At 46.2% G+C, this 16,521-nt stretch overlaps 1 protein-coding gene across 1 annotated transcript; it reads left to right on the top strand.

Annotated features, from left to right (window-relative positions):
* Positions 1–14,889: 14,889 nt before the first annotated feature.
* LOC103166210 (tumor necrosis factor receptor superfamily member 6-like) lies at positions 14,890–16,521 on the top strand. The gene is made up of 2 exons (XM_029082519.1): positions 14,890–14,893; positions 15,536–16,521. The coding sequence occupies exons 1-2, from the start codon at positions 14,890–14,892 to the stop codon at positions 16,255–16,257; spliced, it is 726 nt and encodes a 241-aa protein (XP_028938352.1). The 3' UTR covers positions 16,258–16,521.

Raw genomic sequence — 16,521 nt, 5'->3', positions numbered from 1 at the left:
CTGTTGCAATTGTTATTGCTTCTGCTGTTGTTCTTTGTTTTATTTTTCATTTCTTGGGCTTGGGAGTCCCCTGGTGTTTGCAAGAGAGTGGAAGAGACTTCCGTGACCCCTTTCTAAGCTGCTCTGAATATTAAACTCAACAATAACTTACAAAATGGATAAGGACAAAAGAATGTCTGCTGCCTTTGACATCTACTCCTCGGTCTTCTTCTAGAGAATCAGTGTGGCCTGGCTCTACCTCTTATCTGTTTTATGACCTTGAGTTTTTTTTTCTTTTATGGTACTTGTTGCCGGTTTCTGTTGCCGATTTGTACATTCCAAGCACTTAGTACAGTGCTCTGCACATAGTAAGCGCTCAATAAATACTATTGAATGAAACTGTTTGTTATCTGTGCCTCAATTTGGAGCATATTAAGCTAATGTGGTCATTGGAAGGCCAAATGACTCCACTTAGATTAGTATATTTTAGATACATCATCAGGAGGACTAATTCTCTGGAGAAAACACTAATGCTAGGAAAAGCCCAGGGAAACTGTGGAAGAGGCAGAGCAGCAGTTAGGCGGACAGAAACCATAACAACGATAACGGAAGAACAAACACCACGATTATTATTGTCATTATTAATAATCACTAATGGATAGAGCAGAATGGAGCCAGAAGGACCTGGGTTCTAATTCCACTCTGCCACTTGTCTGCTTGTGTGACTTTGGACCAGTCATTTAACTTCTCTGGTCCTCAGTTACCTCATCTGTAAATTGAGGACTGGGAGCCCCATGTGGGACAGGGACTGTGTTTAACCTGATTAACTTGTATCTACCCCTGCGTGTAGAACAGTGGTTGGCACATAGTAAGCGCCTAATAAATACCGCAATTATTCTAGTCAAGCACAAGCAATGACTGCTACTGTACTCTCCTGGTGGGACATGCCTTTCCCCTCTTTGCTCCTGGTCTTTGATCACCTGAATGTCCAGGGACCCAAAAAGGTCCCCTAAAAACTACATTCTCACAGGCAGAGTGAACAAGTCTTCAATAAATTCTTGGCAAAGTGTTCACTCCCACAGATTCATTCTCTCCTTCAGCAGTGTTGTCTTAGAACTGAAAGTCAGTCTGCTCCCAGAGGAAGGGACCAGTCACACCTAGAACATTGAATGGGCACTTCTCTGAAATACTATTCATAAATGGAGCCACCAAGAGGATGTAACAGGGGCATTAAAATGGTATTTAAGTGCTTACTGTGAGCCAAGCACTGTTCGAAGCACTGGGGTAGATACAGGGTAAACAGGTTGTTCCACGTGGGGCTCACAGTCTTAATCCCCATTTTACAGATGAGGTAACTGAGGCACAGAGTAGTTAAGCGACTTGTCCAAGGTCACACAGCAGACAAGTGGCAGAGTCAGAATTACAACCAGGTCCTTCTCACTCCAGGTCCATGCTCTTTTCACTAGGCTATGCTGCTTTCCAGTATCTGTATCCCCTACTAAAATGTAAGCTCAGGGTCGGGGAATATGTCTTCCAAATCTATTGTACTCTCCCAAGCTCTTAAGCACAGTGCTCTGCATGCAGTAAGTGCTCAATTATTCAATCAATCAATGAATGGAATTTATTGACTACTAAACATTTGCAGAGCACTGTACTAAGCACTTGAGAGAGTACAGTGCCATAGAACTGGTAGACAGGACAAGCTCCTTATGAGTAAGGAATGTTTCTACCAACTTTGTTATAGTACATGCTTCCAAGCACTTAGTATAATGCTCTGCACACAACAGGTTCTCAATAAATACTACTGATTGATTGATTGATTTCCCTTAAAGAGCTTATAATCAATAAATGTTAGTAGTTGATTCTAGATGGTCCTCAAAAATAGTTAATCACTTGCCACCTGACTTCCAGTATGGCTTTGGTCCAAAGCACGGCCCAGCAGGAATAATGATGATGATAATAATAATAAAGCATTACTATGTGCCAAGCACTCTGCTAAGCCCTGGGGCAGATACAAGACAATCAGATCCCACCTGAGGCTCACAGTCAAAGTATGCATTTTGGTAAGGTGGGATAAGTGGGTCCAAGGTGGAGGGTGTGGAATTTGAGAGGAGGAGGGAGATCTTTCCTCAAGATACTGCCGAGAAAGATCCGAGAGTTGAAGAGGCAGGAGGAGGGAGAGACTGGAGAGAAGCAGGGGAGATTTGAGGAAGATCAGGTCTTACGGTTTCAACTTTATCGATAAAATATCTAGCCAGGTCATTAGGAAAGATGGGGGTTTGAGGAGGGAGTTCAAAGTCTGAAATAGCTGGTATGTAATAAAAAGGATGTACTGTAATCTGGTGGAGGACAGAATAGAAGTAATGCAGGTGAGAATGTATTTGAGATGGTCAAGGTCAATCTGGTATCTGAATTTCTGCCAGCAGCACTTCTCAGCTCATGCACAAGAGTGGAGGAAGCGTACTTTGGAGGTGAACCAGGGCTGCAGGTTAGTAGTATGAGATCGGTGGAGGAACAGGGGAATGATTGAGTTGAGTTCAATGAAGGCATTGATTTGGCTGTAAAATAAAGTAGATTGGGAAAGGAGACAAAATGGGTCATGATGACGTTAAACTCATTATGGGCAGGGAACTTGTCTGCTAATTCCATAGTATTGTACTCTCTCAAGCACTTAGAAGGGTGTTCTGCACATTGTAAGTGCTCAATAAATACCACTGATTGATTAATTTAGAAAACTGGAGGTGGTAAAAAGATTCAAGGTCTCTGTGGGAAAACAAGACAGATCTGTGGGGAGAAGGTGTGTGGGAGAGAGGGCAAGTGAGGCGATTATGGTCAGATAGAGGGATTTCGGAGCTGGTGAGTGTACAGATGGTACAGTAACCAGAGATGATGATGAGATTGAACATGTGTCCAGGTTGGTGGGTGGGTGAAATCGGAGGAGGAGGTCACTGGAGTTGAGGAGTGAGAGGAAGCGGAAGGGTTATCGGGAACATCAACATGAATATTGAAGTCCCGGGGGATCAATTTATGGGTAGAGATAAAAAGAAGGAATTGAGAAAGGGCTCAAAATAGTTCATAGAGTTGGAGGAGGGGGGGCAGCGGGGCCAGGGCACCAGCTGATGGTGCCTGAAAATGGTCAGAACTGTGAGAGAAAATCTATGTGGTCACATTAGCCTTTTCAGTCAGTCACACCCACTGGTGTATTGAGCCAGGTAATCTGGGTATTGTATATTTCACACATACCATCCAGATCCTCTAGCTAGGCTTCGGTCTCACTTATCCGAAACGTCAAGCCATGAGAATGAGAAATTCAGGTTAAAGCATATTTTAGGTCTCATCTATCATCCTGAGAAGCAGTGTGACTGTGTGGCAGCATGGCTGAGAAGCACTATGCCCCAGTGGAAAAAGCATGGGACTAGGAATTGGAGGACCTGGGTTCTAATCCTCGCTCTGCCACTTGCCTGAAAGGAGACCGTGGGTCTGTCACTTACTCCATGCCTCAGTTTCTTCAACTGTAAAATGGGGATTCAATACGTATTCTCCCTCCTACTTAAACTGTGAGCCTCATGTAGGACAAGGACCAATTTAATTTGTATCTGCCTTTGTATCTTAATAAACTTTACTCCGTTTAGTTTTCAGTCTCCATTTTGCATTAATCTACCTTGTTTTCCTCAATCATGTTTCAGCCATACCCTTCTCCTGTCATCAATTTCAGCCACACAGTGTGATCCAATAAGAAAACTGAAGCCATACTTAATTGGATTCTGTTGTAGTTGTGAAGGAACACCATGCTATAAATAGATCCCCTCCCTCCTCTCCGTGATGAGGTTGAGCAGCCTTGAGGGCAAAAGATTGTTTGTGTCCTCATCCGTAGAAATCTGAATTAAATATTGCAATAAAAATCCCCTTGTGCTGGCTTGCTGAGATTTGCTTTTTTTGGACTGGACACACCCCAGCATTTACAACAGTGTTTGACACATAGTAAGCACTTATGAAATACCATAAAAAAGCTACTTCTACCATGTAGCCACATGTGGGACAGGGATGGTGAATGACAATAATCTTGTATCTACTTCAGTGCTTAGTACAGTGCTTAGTACATAGTAAATACTTAAATACTATCTAAAATAATACTCAGATCACTTGTATATGCTGCCCTACGGGGGTTTTGTGCGCATTGCTTAATGAATTCACTGGGCTGAGGTGTGGCCTGCCGACTCCAGGAAGTACATATCAGACTGATTCAAACGCAGTCTGTTAAATCCTCTCACAGACAAGAAGCACGGAGAAATGGGGATCAATACGAGGCAAGACTACTTACCGTGTGAAAAGAATCAAGGTCCAGACAGCGCGGCTGGCCTTCCTGAAGACAATAAAAAGTCAGGTAGGTGACTCCTCTTTCCTGGCCTGTAATGTGTGAGAGAGAAAAGGGGGTTAAATGCAAAACAGAGCACTGGTTTAATCCAGCCGAAACTAGGTCCCGTCCGAGCTGAATGGGGAATCAGTCAGTCGATCGTATTTTTTGAGCATTTAGTAGGTGCAGAGCACTTTACTAAGCGCTTGGGAGAGTCTTGTCTTATGCCGTCTGGTGTCTCCGACCCAGAGCAACGTGATGGACACATCTGTCCCAGAATGCAATCATTCTGGTAGTGTATCTACAGAGTTTTCTTGGTAAAAATATTGAAGGGTACAATATAGCAGCGTGGCTCAGTGGAAAGAGCACAGGCTGGGGAGTCAGAGGTCATGGGTTCTAATCCCGGCTCTGCCGCTTGTCAGCTGTGTGACTTTGGGCAAGTCACTTCACTTCTCTGGGCCGCAGTTCCCTCATCTGTAAAATGGGGATGAAGACTGTGAGCCCCACGTGGGACAACCTGATCACCAGGTACCCTCCCCCAGCGCTTAGAACAGTGCTTTGCATATAATAATAAAGTTGGTATTTGTTAAGTGCTTACTATGTGCAGAGCACTGTTCTAAGCACTGGGGTATACACAGGGGAATCAGGTTGTCCCACGTGGGGCTCACAGTCTTAATCCCCATTTTACAGAGGAGGTAACTGAGGCACAGAGAAGCATATAGTAAGTGCTTAACAAATACCATCATTATATAGCAATATAATGTTCACATTCCCTGCCCACAACGAGCTCACAGTCTAGAGGGGAAGATAGACATTAATATAAATAAATTACAGATATCTACACAAGTGCTGTGGGGCTGGGAGGGGAGATAATAATAATAATAATGTTGGTATTTGTTAAGCGCTTACTATGTGCAGAGCACTGTTCTAAGCGCTGGGGTAAACACAGGGGAATCAGGTTGTCCCACGTGGGGCTCACAGTCTTAATCCCCATTTTACAGAGGAGGTAACTGAGGCACAGAGAAGCATATAGTAAGTGCTTAACAAATACCATCATTATATAGCAATATAATGTTCACATTCCCTGCCCACAACGAGCTCACAGTCTAGAGGGGAAGATAGACATTAATATAAATAAATTACAGATATCTACACAAGTGCTATGGGGCTGGGAGGGGAGATAATAATAATAATAATGTTGGTATTTGTTAAGCGCTTACTATGTGCAGAGCACTGTTCTAAGCGCTGGGGTAAACACAGGGGAATCAGGTTGTCCCACGTGGGGCTCACAGTCTTAATCCCCATTTTACAGATGAGGGAACTGAGGCACAGAGAAGTTAAGTGACTTGCCCACAGTCACACAGCTGACAAGTGGCAGAGCTGGGATTTGAACTCATGAGCCCGTGCTCTTTCCACTGCGCCACGCTGCTTCTCAAAGGGACAACAGGGCTTTTAATAATTATAGTAATTGTTAATTGTTAATAAGTATAGTAATTGTTAATAATTATAGTAATTGTGTGCCGAGCACTGTTCTAAGCAATGGGGTAGATAAAAGTTAATAAGGTTGGACACAGTCCCTATCCCACACGGGGTTCACGCTCTCTGCCACTTGTCAGCTGTGTGACTGTGGGCAAGTCACTTCACTTCACGGTGCCTCAGTTACCTCATCTATAAAATGGGGATGAAGACTTTGAGCCTCACGTGGGACAACCTGATTACTCTGTATCTACCCCAGCGCTTAGAACAGTGCTCTGCACATAGTAAGCACTTAACACATACCAACATTATTATTATTTTACAGATGAGGGAACTGAGGCCCAGGGAAGTTAAGTGATTTTGCCCAGGGTCACAGAGCAGACAGGTGACAGAGCTGGGATTAGAACCCAGGACCTTCTGACTCCCCAGGGTTCTATCCACTACGCCATGCTGCTCTACCCCAAATATTATACTCCCCCAAGCATTTAGTACAGTTCTCTGAAAACAGTAAATGCTCAGTAAATATGACAGATTGATTGTTCTGTTGGATATGAAGCGGGAGGCAGGCCCGGATCACCAGGAAGTGAATTTAAAGAAAAGTTTGAACATCACTCATTGGTTAGCACCCTAGTTTTGTGCCCACTAAAATCCAATTAAGGGAATTCATGGCTGGGTTAATCTCTCTACGTCACAGAGTCACGCGTCCCAGGCTGACGTCCACACCCTGCCTTAGCTGTGCCCTATCGGTGCCCAGTGCTCCGCCCATCCCGCCCTCCCCTCATCTCTCATCCCTGCTCGCCCCACCCTCTCTTACCCTCCCGTCACCCCACCTGCCTGCCCCCACACTCCTGGTGCTCCAGGGTGTCCAGAAGGGCCACAACTTTAAACTGTCTTATCACTTGTGGACTTTTAATTTTGAAATTTGTCCCATCGCTCCCCGGACCCTTCTCTGTGATATGGTTCCTGCCATCTTGAACATCCTGGGGGCTAGAAGTAGCCCCAGTCATTCAGTCAATCATATTTATTGAGAGTCTCTTTGGGTACAGAACACTGAACTAAGCACTAGGGAGAGTACAATAAAATTATAAACAAATACACTCCCTGCCCACGACCAGCCTAAAGCCTAGAGGGTGAGACAAACATTAATATAAATAAGTAAATTACAGATATGTACATAAGTGCTGGGAGGTGAGATGAACAAAGGGAGCAAGTCAGGATGATGCAGAAGGGAGTGGGAGATAGAAAGGAGGGTTTAATCAGGAGGACCTCTTGAAGGAGATGTGCCATCAGTGAGGCTTTGAAGGTCAGCAGGATCGGGGGGAGTAATCGTCTGTTGGATTTGAGGAGGAAGGGCCCTCCAGGCCAGAAGCAGGACGTGGGGGAGAGGTCAGCGCCTAGATAGACGAAATCGAGGTACAGTGAGAAGGTTGGCATTACAGGAATGAAGTGTGCTGGCTGGGCTTTAGAAGGAGAGTTAGTGAGGTGAGCTAGGAAGGGGTAAGGTAATTTGGGCGCTTTAAAACCAATGGTGGGAAGGTTTTGTTTGATGCAGAGGTGGATGGGCAACCACTGGAGTTTCTTGAGGAGCGGGGAAATGTTTTTATAGAAGAATGATCCAGGCAGCAAAGTGAAGTATGAACTGTAAGCTCATTGTGGGCAGCAAATGAGTCTGCTTATTTTGTATTGTGTGATTTATTGAACGAACGAGTGAATGAATGCCTTGAAGTGGGGAGAGACAGAAGGCAGGGAGGTCAGAAAGGAGCTGATAAATAATCAAGATAGGATAGTATGAGTAATTGGATTAACATGATAGCAATTTGAATGGAGAAGAAAGGGCAGATTTTAACGATGCTGTGACAGGATTTAGTGACGGATAGAATACTTGGGTTGAATAAGGGAGAGGAATCAAGAATAATGCCAAGGTTATGGGCTTGTGAGACAGGAAGGGTGGTGATGTCATCTACATTGAAGGGAAATTCTCTTATTTACTGTTTATTGTACTCTCCCAAAAGTTTAGAAAAGTGCTCTGCACACAGTAAGTGCTCAATAAGTACGACTGAATGAATGAAAGTCGTGGGGATGACAGGGTTTGGATGGGAAGATAAGAAGATAATATGTTTTAGACATATTAAGTTTAAGGTGGTGGGAGGGCACCCAAGACGAGATGTCTTGAAGGCAGGAGGAAATGCGAGACTGTAGAGACAGAGAGAGATCAGGGCTGGAGATGTAGATTTGGGTATCATCCTTGCAGAGGTGATAGTTGAAGCCAAGGGGGCGAATGAGTTCTTCAAGGGAGTGAGTGTGGATGGAGAATAGAAAGGGTCTCAGAATTTTACCTTGAAAGTCCACCCACAGGTTAGGGGGGTGGGAAGCCGAGGAAGAGCCAGAAAAAGAGACTGAGAATGAGTGGCCAGGGAGCTAAGAAGAGAACCAGGAGAGGATAGTGTCAGTGAAGCCAAAGTTAGATAATGTTTCCAGGAGAAAGGGGTGGTTGACAGTGTCGAAGGCAGCTGAGAGGTCAAGGAGGATGAGGATGAAGTAGAGGCCATTGGATCTGGCAAGAAAGAGATCACTGGTGACCTCTGAGAGGGTAGTTTCTGTGGAGTGAAGGGGATGGAAGCCGGATTGGAGGGGGTTAAGAAGAGAATTGGAGGAGAGGAACTTGAGACAGAGGTATAAACAACTCACTCAAGGAGTTTGGAGATAACTGGTAGGAGGGAGATAGGGCTATAACTGGAGGGAGCAGTGGGGTCAAGGGAGAGTTTTTTAAGAATAGGGTAGACATGGGCCTATTTGAAAGCAGTGGGTAAAGAAGCCAATGGAGAATGAACCGTTGAAGATGGGCAGTCAGAGAGGGGAGAAGGGAGGAGGCAGGTTTTCTGATTAGGTGCAAAGGTGCGCAGGTGGACGGGGTGGATTTTGAAAGAAGGCAGGAGATGTCTTCTAGAGATACTGCTGGAAAAGATGGGAGAGTTGAAGAAGGGGCAAGAGGGAGGAGGGGGAGGAGAGGGGGAGGAGAGAGGGAATTTAATGTCTGGAACTGGCGAGAGCAATAGGCATGGGTATCAGTAAGGGTGGAGGGCAGTTAAAGCATGCAAGGTTAAACTTGCAGGACCCGTTGGGGGAGTATGGAAGGAGACAGTGATGCAGTGTTCCATATGTCCTCCCCACCCTGGCCCTGGCCCAGGTCCCAGGTCCATTGTTCCCTTGTTGTTTTGGAGGGAGGTGGTCCTGGGCGGTGGCAGGGCAAGTTTAAAAAGAAGAGCACGGACAGGTCAGAACGGGTGTGTGGGCTGATGGGGCAGGTCCAGCGGGGAGACTGCTGAGGGACGAGGGCAGGAGTACGGGCTCTCTGGGGTGCGTGTCAGCCGTCGGGGGATGGAGATGTTCAAAGGGTGGGGGTCCAGGGAGGGGAGGGGCGGTGGTCGGCGGGACTCATGGGTCTGGCAGAGACAAAGCCATGTAAAAAGACATCTGAAGTGCTTCCGAACAAAGTGAAATTCATTGGAAAAGCAGCGTGACCTGGGGCAAGTCACATTGTTTCTCTGTGCCTCAACCTCCTCATCTGTAAAATGGGAATTCAGTACTATTTCTATCTCCCCCCTCTGAGCCCTCTATGGAACAGGGACTGTACCAGGCCTGATTATTTATTTAATTGTATTTATTGAGTGCTTACAGGGTACAAAGCACTATAATAAGTGGCTTGTCTTGTGTGTGCCCCGTGCTTGGCATGTGGTAAGTGCATATGACTATAGTTATTGTTGTTATTATCATTCATGAAATGTATTGGCACTCAAGAGGTCATCATTGCTCTAGTTGGATTGAAGAGGGGACTGTGAGGGTCAGGGGACAGTAGAGGAATGTCCAGAGAGCTACTTGGAGGCTGTCGTTGTGGCTGTAGCCGTGAAAGTGACTATGGCTGTGACTGGCAAGGCTGTGGCGGTGACTTCGGCTGTATTTGTTGGCTGTGACAGTGACTGTGGGCTGGGCTGTGACTCTGACAGGGGCAGTGACTGGGACTGGGAATGGGGCTGGACCGTGGCTGTGACAGTTACAGAGTCGGTGAACGTGTCTATATGCTGTGGTTGTGGTTGGGCTGCGGTTGTAGTGGTGACAGTGACGGTGAGGTGTGGCTGGGCTTGGGGCTGTGACAATGACCGTGGCTGTGGCTGGTTGTCCAGGAGCCTGATTTTAAGCGTCCGCTCTGCTGCCTTGTGCTTTTCAGATTCCCGGGTCTTGCGGCTTCTTACCTGAAGATTATGGCTCAGTCCCAATCATGGAACGGTATAAGAAACATCATCCTATTCCAGTCAGTCACAATCATTGCTTTGACTGTATCTTTGGCAAGTGAGTGACCATTTTGCAAGCTTCCCCTACCTTCCCCTCTCTGGCCTGTATGAACACACCCAAACCCCATCCCTCTACCATTCATCCCCCACCTTCCTCTTGCCTCCACCATCTTCTGGGAATCCATATGGGGCAGAGACTGTGTCCGATCTGCTCATACTGTGAGTATCCCAGGGTTGAATACTGTGCTTACAACATAGAAAAGACTTTACAAATCTTACTATATAACTATCATCATTATACCAATCTTTTCTTCTCCCCTGGTTCGTCATACATGCCAAAAGGGCCCTGCAATATGCTCCGGGTCCTGCCCCCCTCCTTTGTGACAAGGAGGGAGACCTTCCTTTCCCAGAAGGAAATGTTGCCAATCTAATCTTGCTAGAGCTATTAATTTGTATGACTCAGTAAAATGTGGTGTGGTGCAATCCACTTCAGGTCAGCTATGTGACTTGTGGAAATGAAAGTGAGATTGAGAGTCTAAATTGTGAGTCTAGATTCCTTCTACAATAAGCTCTTGGTTTGCGGGGAATCTGCATGTCACTCGATTTTATTGTACTCGCCCAATACTTAGTACAGTGTTCCACACGCAGTAAGAGCTCAATAAATGCTACTGATTGATTCATTGATGGATAGGGAGATATAGAGGAATTTAGCTGAACCAGAATTTGACTTTGCAGTTAAAACTTGGAGGAGTCCAGCTAAGCAAGGTCGAGGGGTCCGTCGATAATTTCATTGCCTGGTTCGGTGGGGATTATTTTAAGAACCTCTGAGGGGGAACACTGAGACCTCAAAGGCAGAAGGCAGAATAGGCCGAGTGAAGGGTCAGATGGTACAGGCTTTTTGAGGAACTGCTGGGAGGAAACTGGGCTGGGGAAAATATATTTAAAGGGAATTTCTTGGGAGACACCTTATAATAATATTAATAATGATAATAAAGTGCTTACTATGTTCCAAGCACTTTGCTAAGCACGGGGGTTATTATAAGATAATCAGGTTGGACACAGTCTCTGTCTTCCACGGGCTCATAGTCTTATTCCTCATTCTACAGATGAAGTAACTGAGGCATAGAGAAGTTAACTGACTTACCCAAGGTCACGTAGTAATTAAGATGGAATTGGGAACAGCAGGTCCTTCTGACTTCCAGCCCCTTGCTCTATCTACTAGGCCAAGCTGCTTCTCTGGGTCTCACAGTGTTCTTGTTCTGCTCCTCTCTTCTCCAGTGACAAATTTTAATTATCCTGAAGCTAGGATCTCATGGAACACCATTCGGCAGAAGGTCAGGAAGACAGCCGGTGCCCTGAGCACTGGGATCAGTGCCAGAGAGAAATGTTTTCTATTTCTCTACCCCATCAGGAACTGGAACCTCCAGCCAACATTCTGTGCCTTCCACGGGGCCACCCTGGCCAAGATTGAGGACCAAAATGGAGCTGGTGAGTGGCGGGGAGTAAGGAGAAAAAAATCAATCAGTCAGTGGCATTTTATTGAGCACTTTGTGTGGAGCACTGTACTAGCACTTGGGAGAGAAGAGTTCAAAGCAGAGCTAGGAGACAAGATTCTTGCCTACAAGCAGTTAACAGTGCTACTGAGGGAGAAAGACGTTAAAATAAATCACAGAGAGAGGAAACAGCAGAGTATAAGGTTATGGGATCTTGTCTTGTGGTTGGGGTTAGGGTGAGTAACGGTGATTAAGGGTACAGAAACCAAGATCCTAAAATGTCCAGAGAAAAGCTTGGCTTTCAGTGAATCCAGTCTCTGGTATTTATTGAGCATTACTGCGTCCAGAGAATAATAATAATAACTGTGGTAAGCGTTAAGCTCCCTCTAAGAACGCACACAGAGAGTTTCCAGGACTCAACCAGTCTTGCAACAGGAGGGAGTGTCAAGCAGAGGCATACTCATGACATTCCTAGCTTAGGAGTGGCCAGAAAACAGAAGGCAATCTGATGAGTCAAAAAAAAATGGTGGTATTTGTGAAGCGCTTACTATGTGCAAAGCACTGTTCTAAGCGCTGGGGGGATACAAGGTAAATCAGGTTGTCCACGTGGGGCCTCACAGTTTTAACTCCCCAATTTTACAGATGAGGTACTGAGGCACAGAGAAGTTAAGTGACTTGCCCAAAGTCACACAGCTGGCAGTGGCGGAGCCAGGATTCGAACCCATGAACTCTGACTCCAAGCTCGCGCGTCTTTCCACTGTACCATGGCTGCTTCTCAAAACTCATCTATGCTGGGAAGCGGTGGGACAGGAGAGAGTCAAGGGTGGAGACTCCGGTTTATTGTGAGGAAGAAGGCAATGGTAAACCACTTCCGCGTTTTTACCAAAAAAAACTCTATGGATACAGTACCAGAACGATTGCAGATGGCAGTGGGGTGTTCTGGGAGAGACGTATCCATGAGGTCGCTATGGGTCGGAAACAATTTGACAGAATAAGACAAGACAATGTGTTAAGCACTTACTATGAGCCAAGCCCATTCAGAAGCCCCGTTCCTAAAACCTCTCCTTTCTCAGTACCGCATCCAGAATGATGCTGAATCGGGAACCAAAGATCAGGCTTAATAATAGTAGGAATTTGTCAAGTGCTTACTATGTGCCAAGCAGTGTTTATAAGCACTGGGGCAAATACAAGACAATCAGATCAGACACAGTCCCCTGTCCTTCATGGGGCTCACAGTAAAAGGAGGAAGAACAGTATTCAATCCCCATTTTGCAGATGAGGGTACTGAGGCACAGAAGAGTAAAGTGACTTCCCAAGGTCACACAGCAGGAAATTGGTGGAGCTAGGATTAGAATCCAGGTTATCTGGACCATTCTCTTTCCACTAAGCCATGTTGCTGGCTCTGGATAGCAAAGCCCAGAATAGCGAGCATGAGAGGAAGCGTGGAAGTGTGGACAGAAGGAATTAAGGAATGCTTGGTTTTCCCCTTCTCTGTGACAGGATTTCTTGAAGGAACACGAAGGCCATTCTGACCACTGGATTGGACTGAGGAGGAGTGAATCAAATCAGGCCTGGGAATGGACAGATGGAGCTAAATTCAATGGCTTGTGAGCCCCATATCCTATAATAACTGTGGTATTTGTTAAGAATTTCCTAAAGGTTCTGAAGTAGACATCGAAGGATCAGATTAGACAGTCTCTGTCTCACCTGGGACTCAGGTCTAAAGAAAGGGAAGACACGAAGAATAAGAAATCCCATTTCACAGATGAGGAAAATAAGGGATGGAGAAGTCAAGTGACGTGTCCAAGGTCACGACAGCGGGTAAGTGGCAGAGCTGGGATTAGAACCCAGATCTTCTCGATTTCCAGTCCGTTAGTCATTCTCTAGACGATGCTGCTTCTCTAGTCCTCTCCACAAATTGATTAATTAATCATGATACTTATTTGAGCTTTTTCTGTGTTCAGAAACACTATGTAAGCACTTTGGAGAGTTCAGTGCAATAGAGTTGGCAGACACTATCCTTGCCCATAATGAGCTTCTGCTAGAGCAAGGAAATGTCCAAAAAAGACAGTCCATGAGGCTTGATGGAAGTAGAAGCGTTTTTCTTTTTTGTTGTTCTTGGTTTTTAATGGTATCAATTAAGCGTTTACTATGTGCCAGTCACTGTACTAAGTGTTGGAGTTCTAGAGACACAGAAGGACCTGATGATGATGATGATGATGATATTGCTGTTATTTATTAAACACTTCCTATGGAACAAGCGCTGTGGAAAGCATTGCAGTAGATATAAGATATTTAGATTAGACACAATCCCACAAAGGCCTCTCTGGCTAAATTGGAGGGGGAACAGGAATTTTATTCCGATTTTATCAATGAGGAAATTGATGAACAGAGAAGTTAAGTCACTTGTCCAGAGGGCCATTCACAGCACTTAGTGATCTAGAGAGATCTAGTCATCCAGTCTTGGGGATTCAACACCCAAGACTTTGAAGGATGAAGTCACTGCAGTAGAAAAGAAGGATCATTTCATCTATGAGAAGCAGCATGGCTCAGTGGAAAGAACACGGGCTCGGAGTCAGAGGTCATGGTTCTAATCCCAGATGTGCCATTGTCAGCTGTATGACTTCGGACCTCAGTTACCTCATCTGTAAAATGGGGATGAAGACTGGTGAGCCCCATGAGGGGACAACCTGGTCACCTGTATCACCCAGTGCTTAGAACAGTACTTTGCACATAGTAAGCGCTTAATTAATACTAACATTATTATCTATGGGTGGTGAGGGGGGATGGGAAATGAGCTGAATATATTTATTCATTTTTAGAAGATTTAGCTTCAGCACATAATTGGGACTAATATCTGCTGTCTGTTTTCCGGGAATTGGGAAGGCCAAAAATATGACTGTCTTTCTGTTTGGTTCCAGGTTGCCGTCAGAGGAGAAGGAGAATAATTCCTACCTGAACGAAATGGCATCAGCAGTGCTAGGCAGTCATAGAGAAGAGGTGGATTTGCAGCAGACCCAGTATAAGCTTAGATAGTTTGTCTATCTGGTAGTAAATCAGTGAATAAATGACATTTATTGAACATTTACTGTGGGCAGCACCCTGTACGCTAAACACTAGAGGGAATACAATATAACAGAGTTGGTAGACGTGTCTCCTGGATCACGTCAGGACATTTTTATACCCACTGCATGTGTCTTGCTTAACTTGGGTCTAGAATTAAGCAAACACCCAACAAACGAGCAGTCTAGAGACCAACCGCTGCCCTTTGGATTTACAAAGGAGGTTGTGTGGCCTAATGGGTAGAGCACGTGTCTGGGAGTGAGAAGGACCTGAGTTCTAATCCAGGCCCTGCCGCTCGTCTGCTGCGTGACCTTGGGCAAGTCACTTCATTTCTCTGGGCCTCACTTCCCTCATCTGTAAGATAGGGATGAAGATACTGAGCCCCATGTGTGAGAGGGACTGTGTTCAACCTGATTAGGTTATATCTACCTCAGAGTTTAGATCAATGCCTGGCGTAGAGTAAGGACTTAATGGATGCTATTTTTAAAAAATGTTGGTGAGGGAGAAATTTCATCTGTGGCTATTGTTGAGAAAAAGAGAGTTTGTTCCAAGTTGGAAGCAGTGTAACGTCATGGAAAGAGCACGGGACTGGGATTCAGAGGACCTGGGTTCTCATCTCAGCTCTACTTGTCTGCTGTGTGACCTTGGGCGAGTTACTTCGCTTCTCTGTGCCTCAGTTACCTCATCTGAGAAATAGGGATTAAGACTGTGAGCCCGATGTGGGACATGGATTGGGTCCAATCCGATTAGCTTGTCTCTACCCCAGTGCTTAGTTCAGTGCCTGGCCCTGCAAACGGTGCCATCCTGAGACAAGGTGACGGTGGCGCCCTGTACCAGAGTCGGCGACACCCGGTGCCAGGGCAAGCCGAACCGTTACTGAGAGCTGCCGGCCTGCGACGTGTGCCTGCCTTGTACACGCAGCTGCCCGCCCGGAGAGGTGGTGCTACAGAAATGCAGCCAGACAACTGACACTGAGTGCGGCCTACCCAGGACAGCAGGCCACACGGCCGACTCCTGTTGGTTGGACTTGGTCGTCGCCGTGATCGTCGTGGTCATCTTCGTGTGTGTACTGACCGTGACTGTTGTGTTCTTGAGGTCCTGGTGGCGAAGCCAGCTGGAGAGAGGAAATGCTGACCAGAAGATACCGATGATACCAAATGCAAAAATGAGCCTCCTTTCAAAAATTAAGGAACTTGGTCTAGAAGAATTCTTTCAGTCAAGTTTATCAGAAACGGAACAAAGTAAAATCTATTATTTGTTCGCCTCCAAAGTCCCTCTCGAGAAGTGGAAGCAGTTTATGCATTACCTGGGACTGGAGGACAATGAGATCCACAGCGTGACGCTCTTCCACTGGGACTCCCTAGACGATCAGCGTTTCGAGATGCTCCGCAAATGGAACTATAAATTAGGGAAGGAGGCCACGGTTTTTAAGGCCCTGGCAACCTTAGTCGAAATGGGCTTAGGAAAATCGGTCGACACCATCCTCGGTGCATTAAGGGAGATGAAACTCGGCGGCGGTTACCCGGCCCACACCGAACTGGCAGGGCCCGAACTCTTCCATTCCTGCTCCTCGAGCGGGGACCGTGGCCCCGGGGTCTGCTGAACCGGAACACCGACCCCGGGACCGAATCCTGCGCGGGCTGGCCCGGGCTCACCGGGGCTAGTCCAACGCGGCTGATCTGGGATCGCCCTCCCCTTTCAGATCTGTCCGACCCCTGCTCTCCCCCGCTACTGGATACTCCAGCTCTCTCGGGAGGCCTTCCCCAATTAATCCCATTTACTGAGTGCTTACTCTAGGCAGAACACCGGGTCCTCTGAGCTGGAGAGGCAGCATGGCACAGTGGATAGGTCGTAGGCCCGGGAGTCA

The sequence above is a fragment of the Ornithorhynchus anatinus genome, chromosome 17 (assembly GCF_004115215.2).
Source record: "Ornithorhynchus anatinus isolate Pmale09 chromosome 17, mOrnAna1.pri.v4, whole genome shotgun sequence".
NCBI classification, from domain to species: Eukaryota; Metazoa; Chordata; class Mammalia; order Monotremata; family Ornithorhynchidae; genus Ornithorhynchus; species Ornithorhynchus anatinus.
This window is presented reverse-complemented; position numbering and strand designations above follow the sequence as displayed.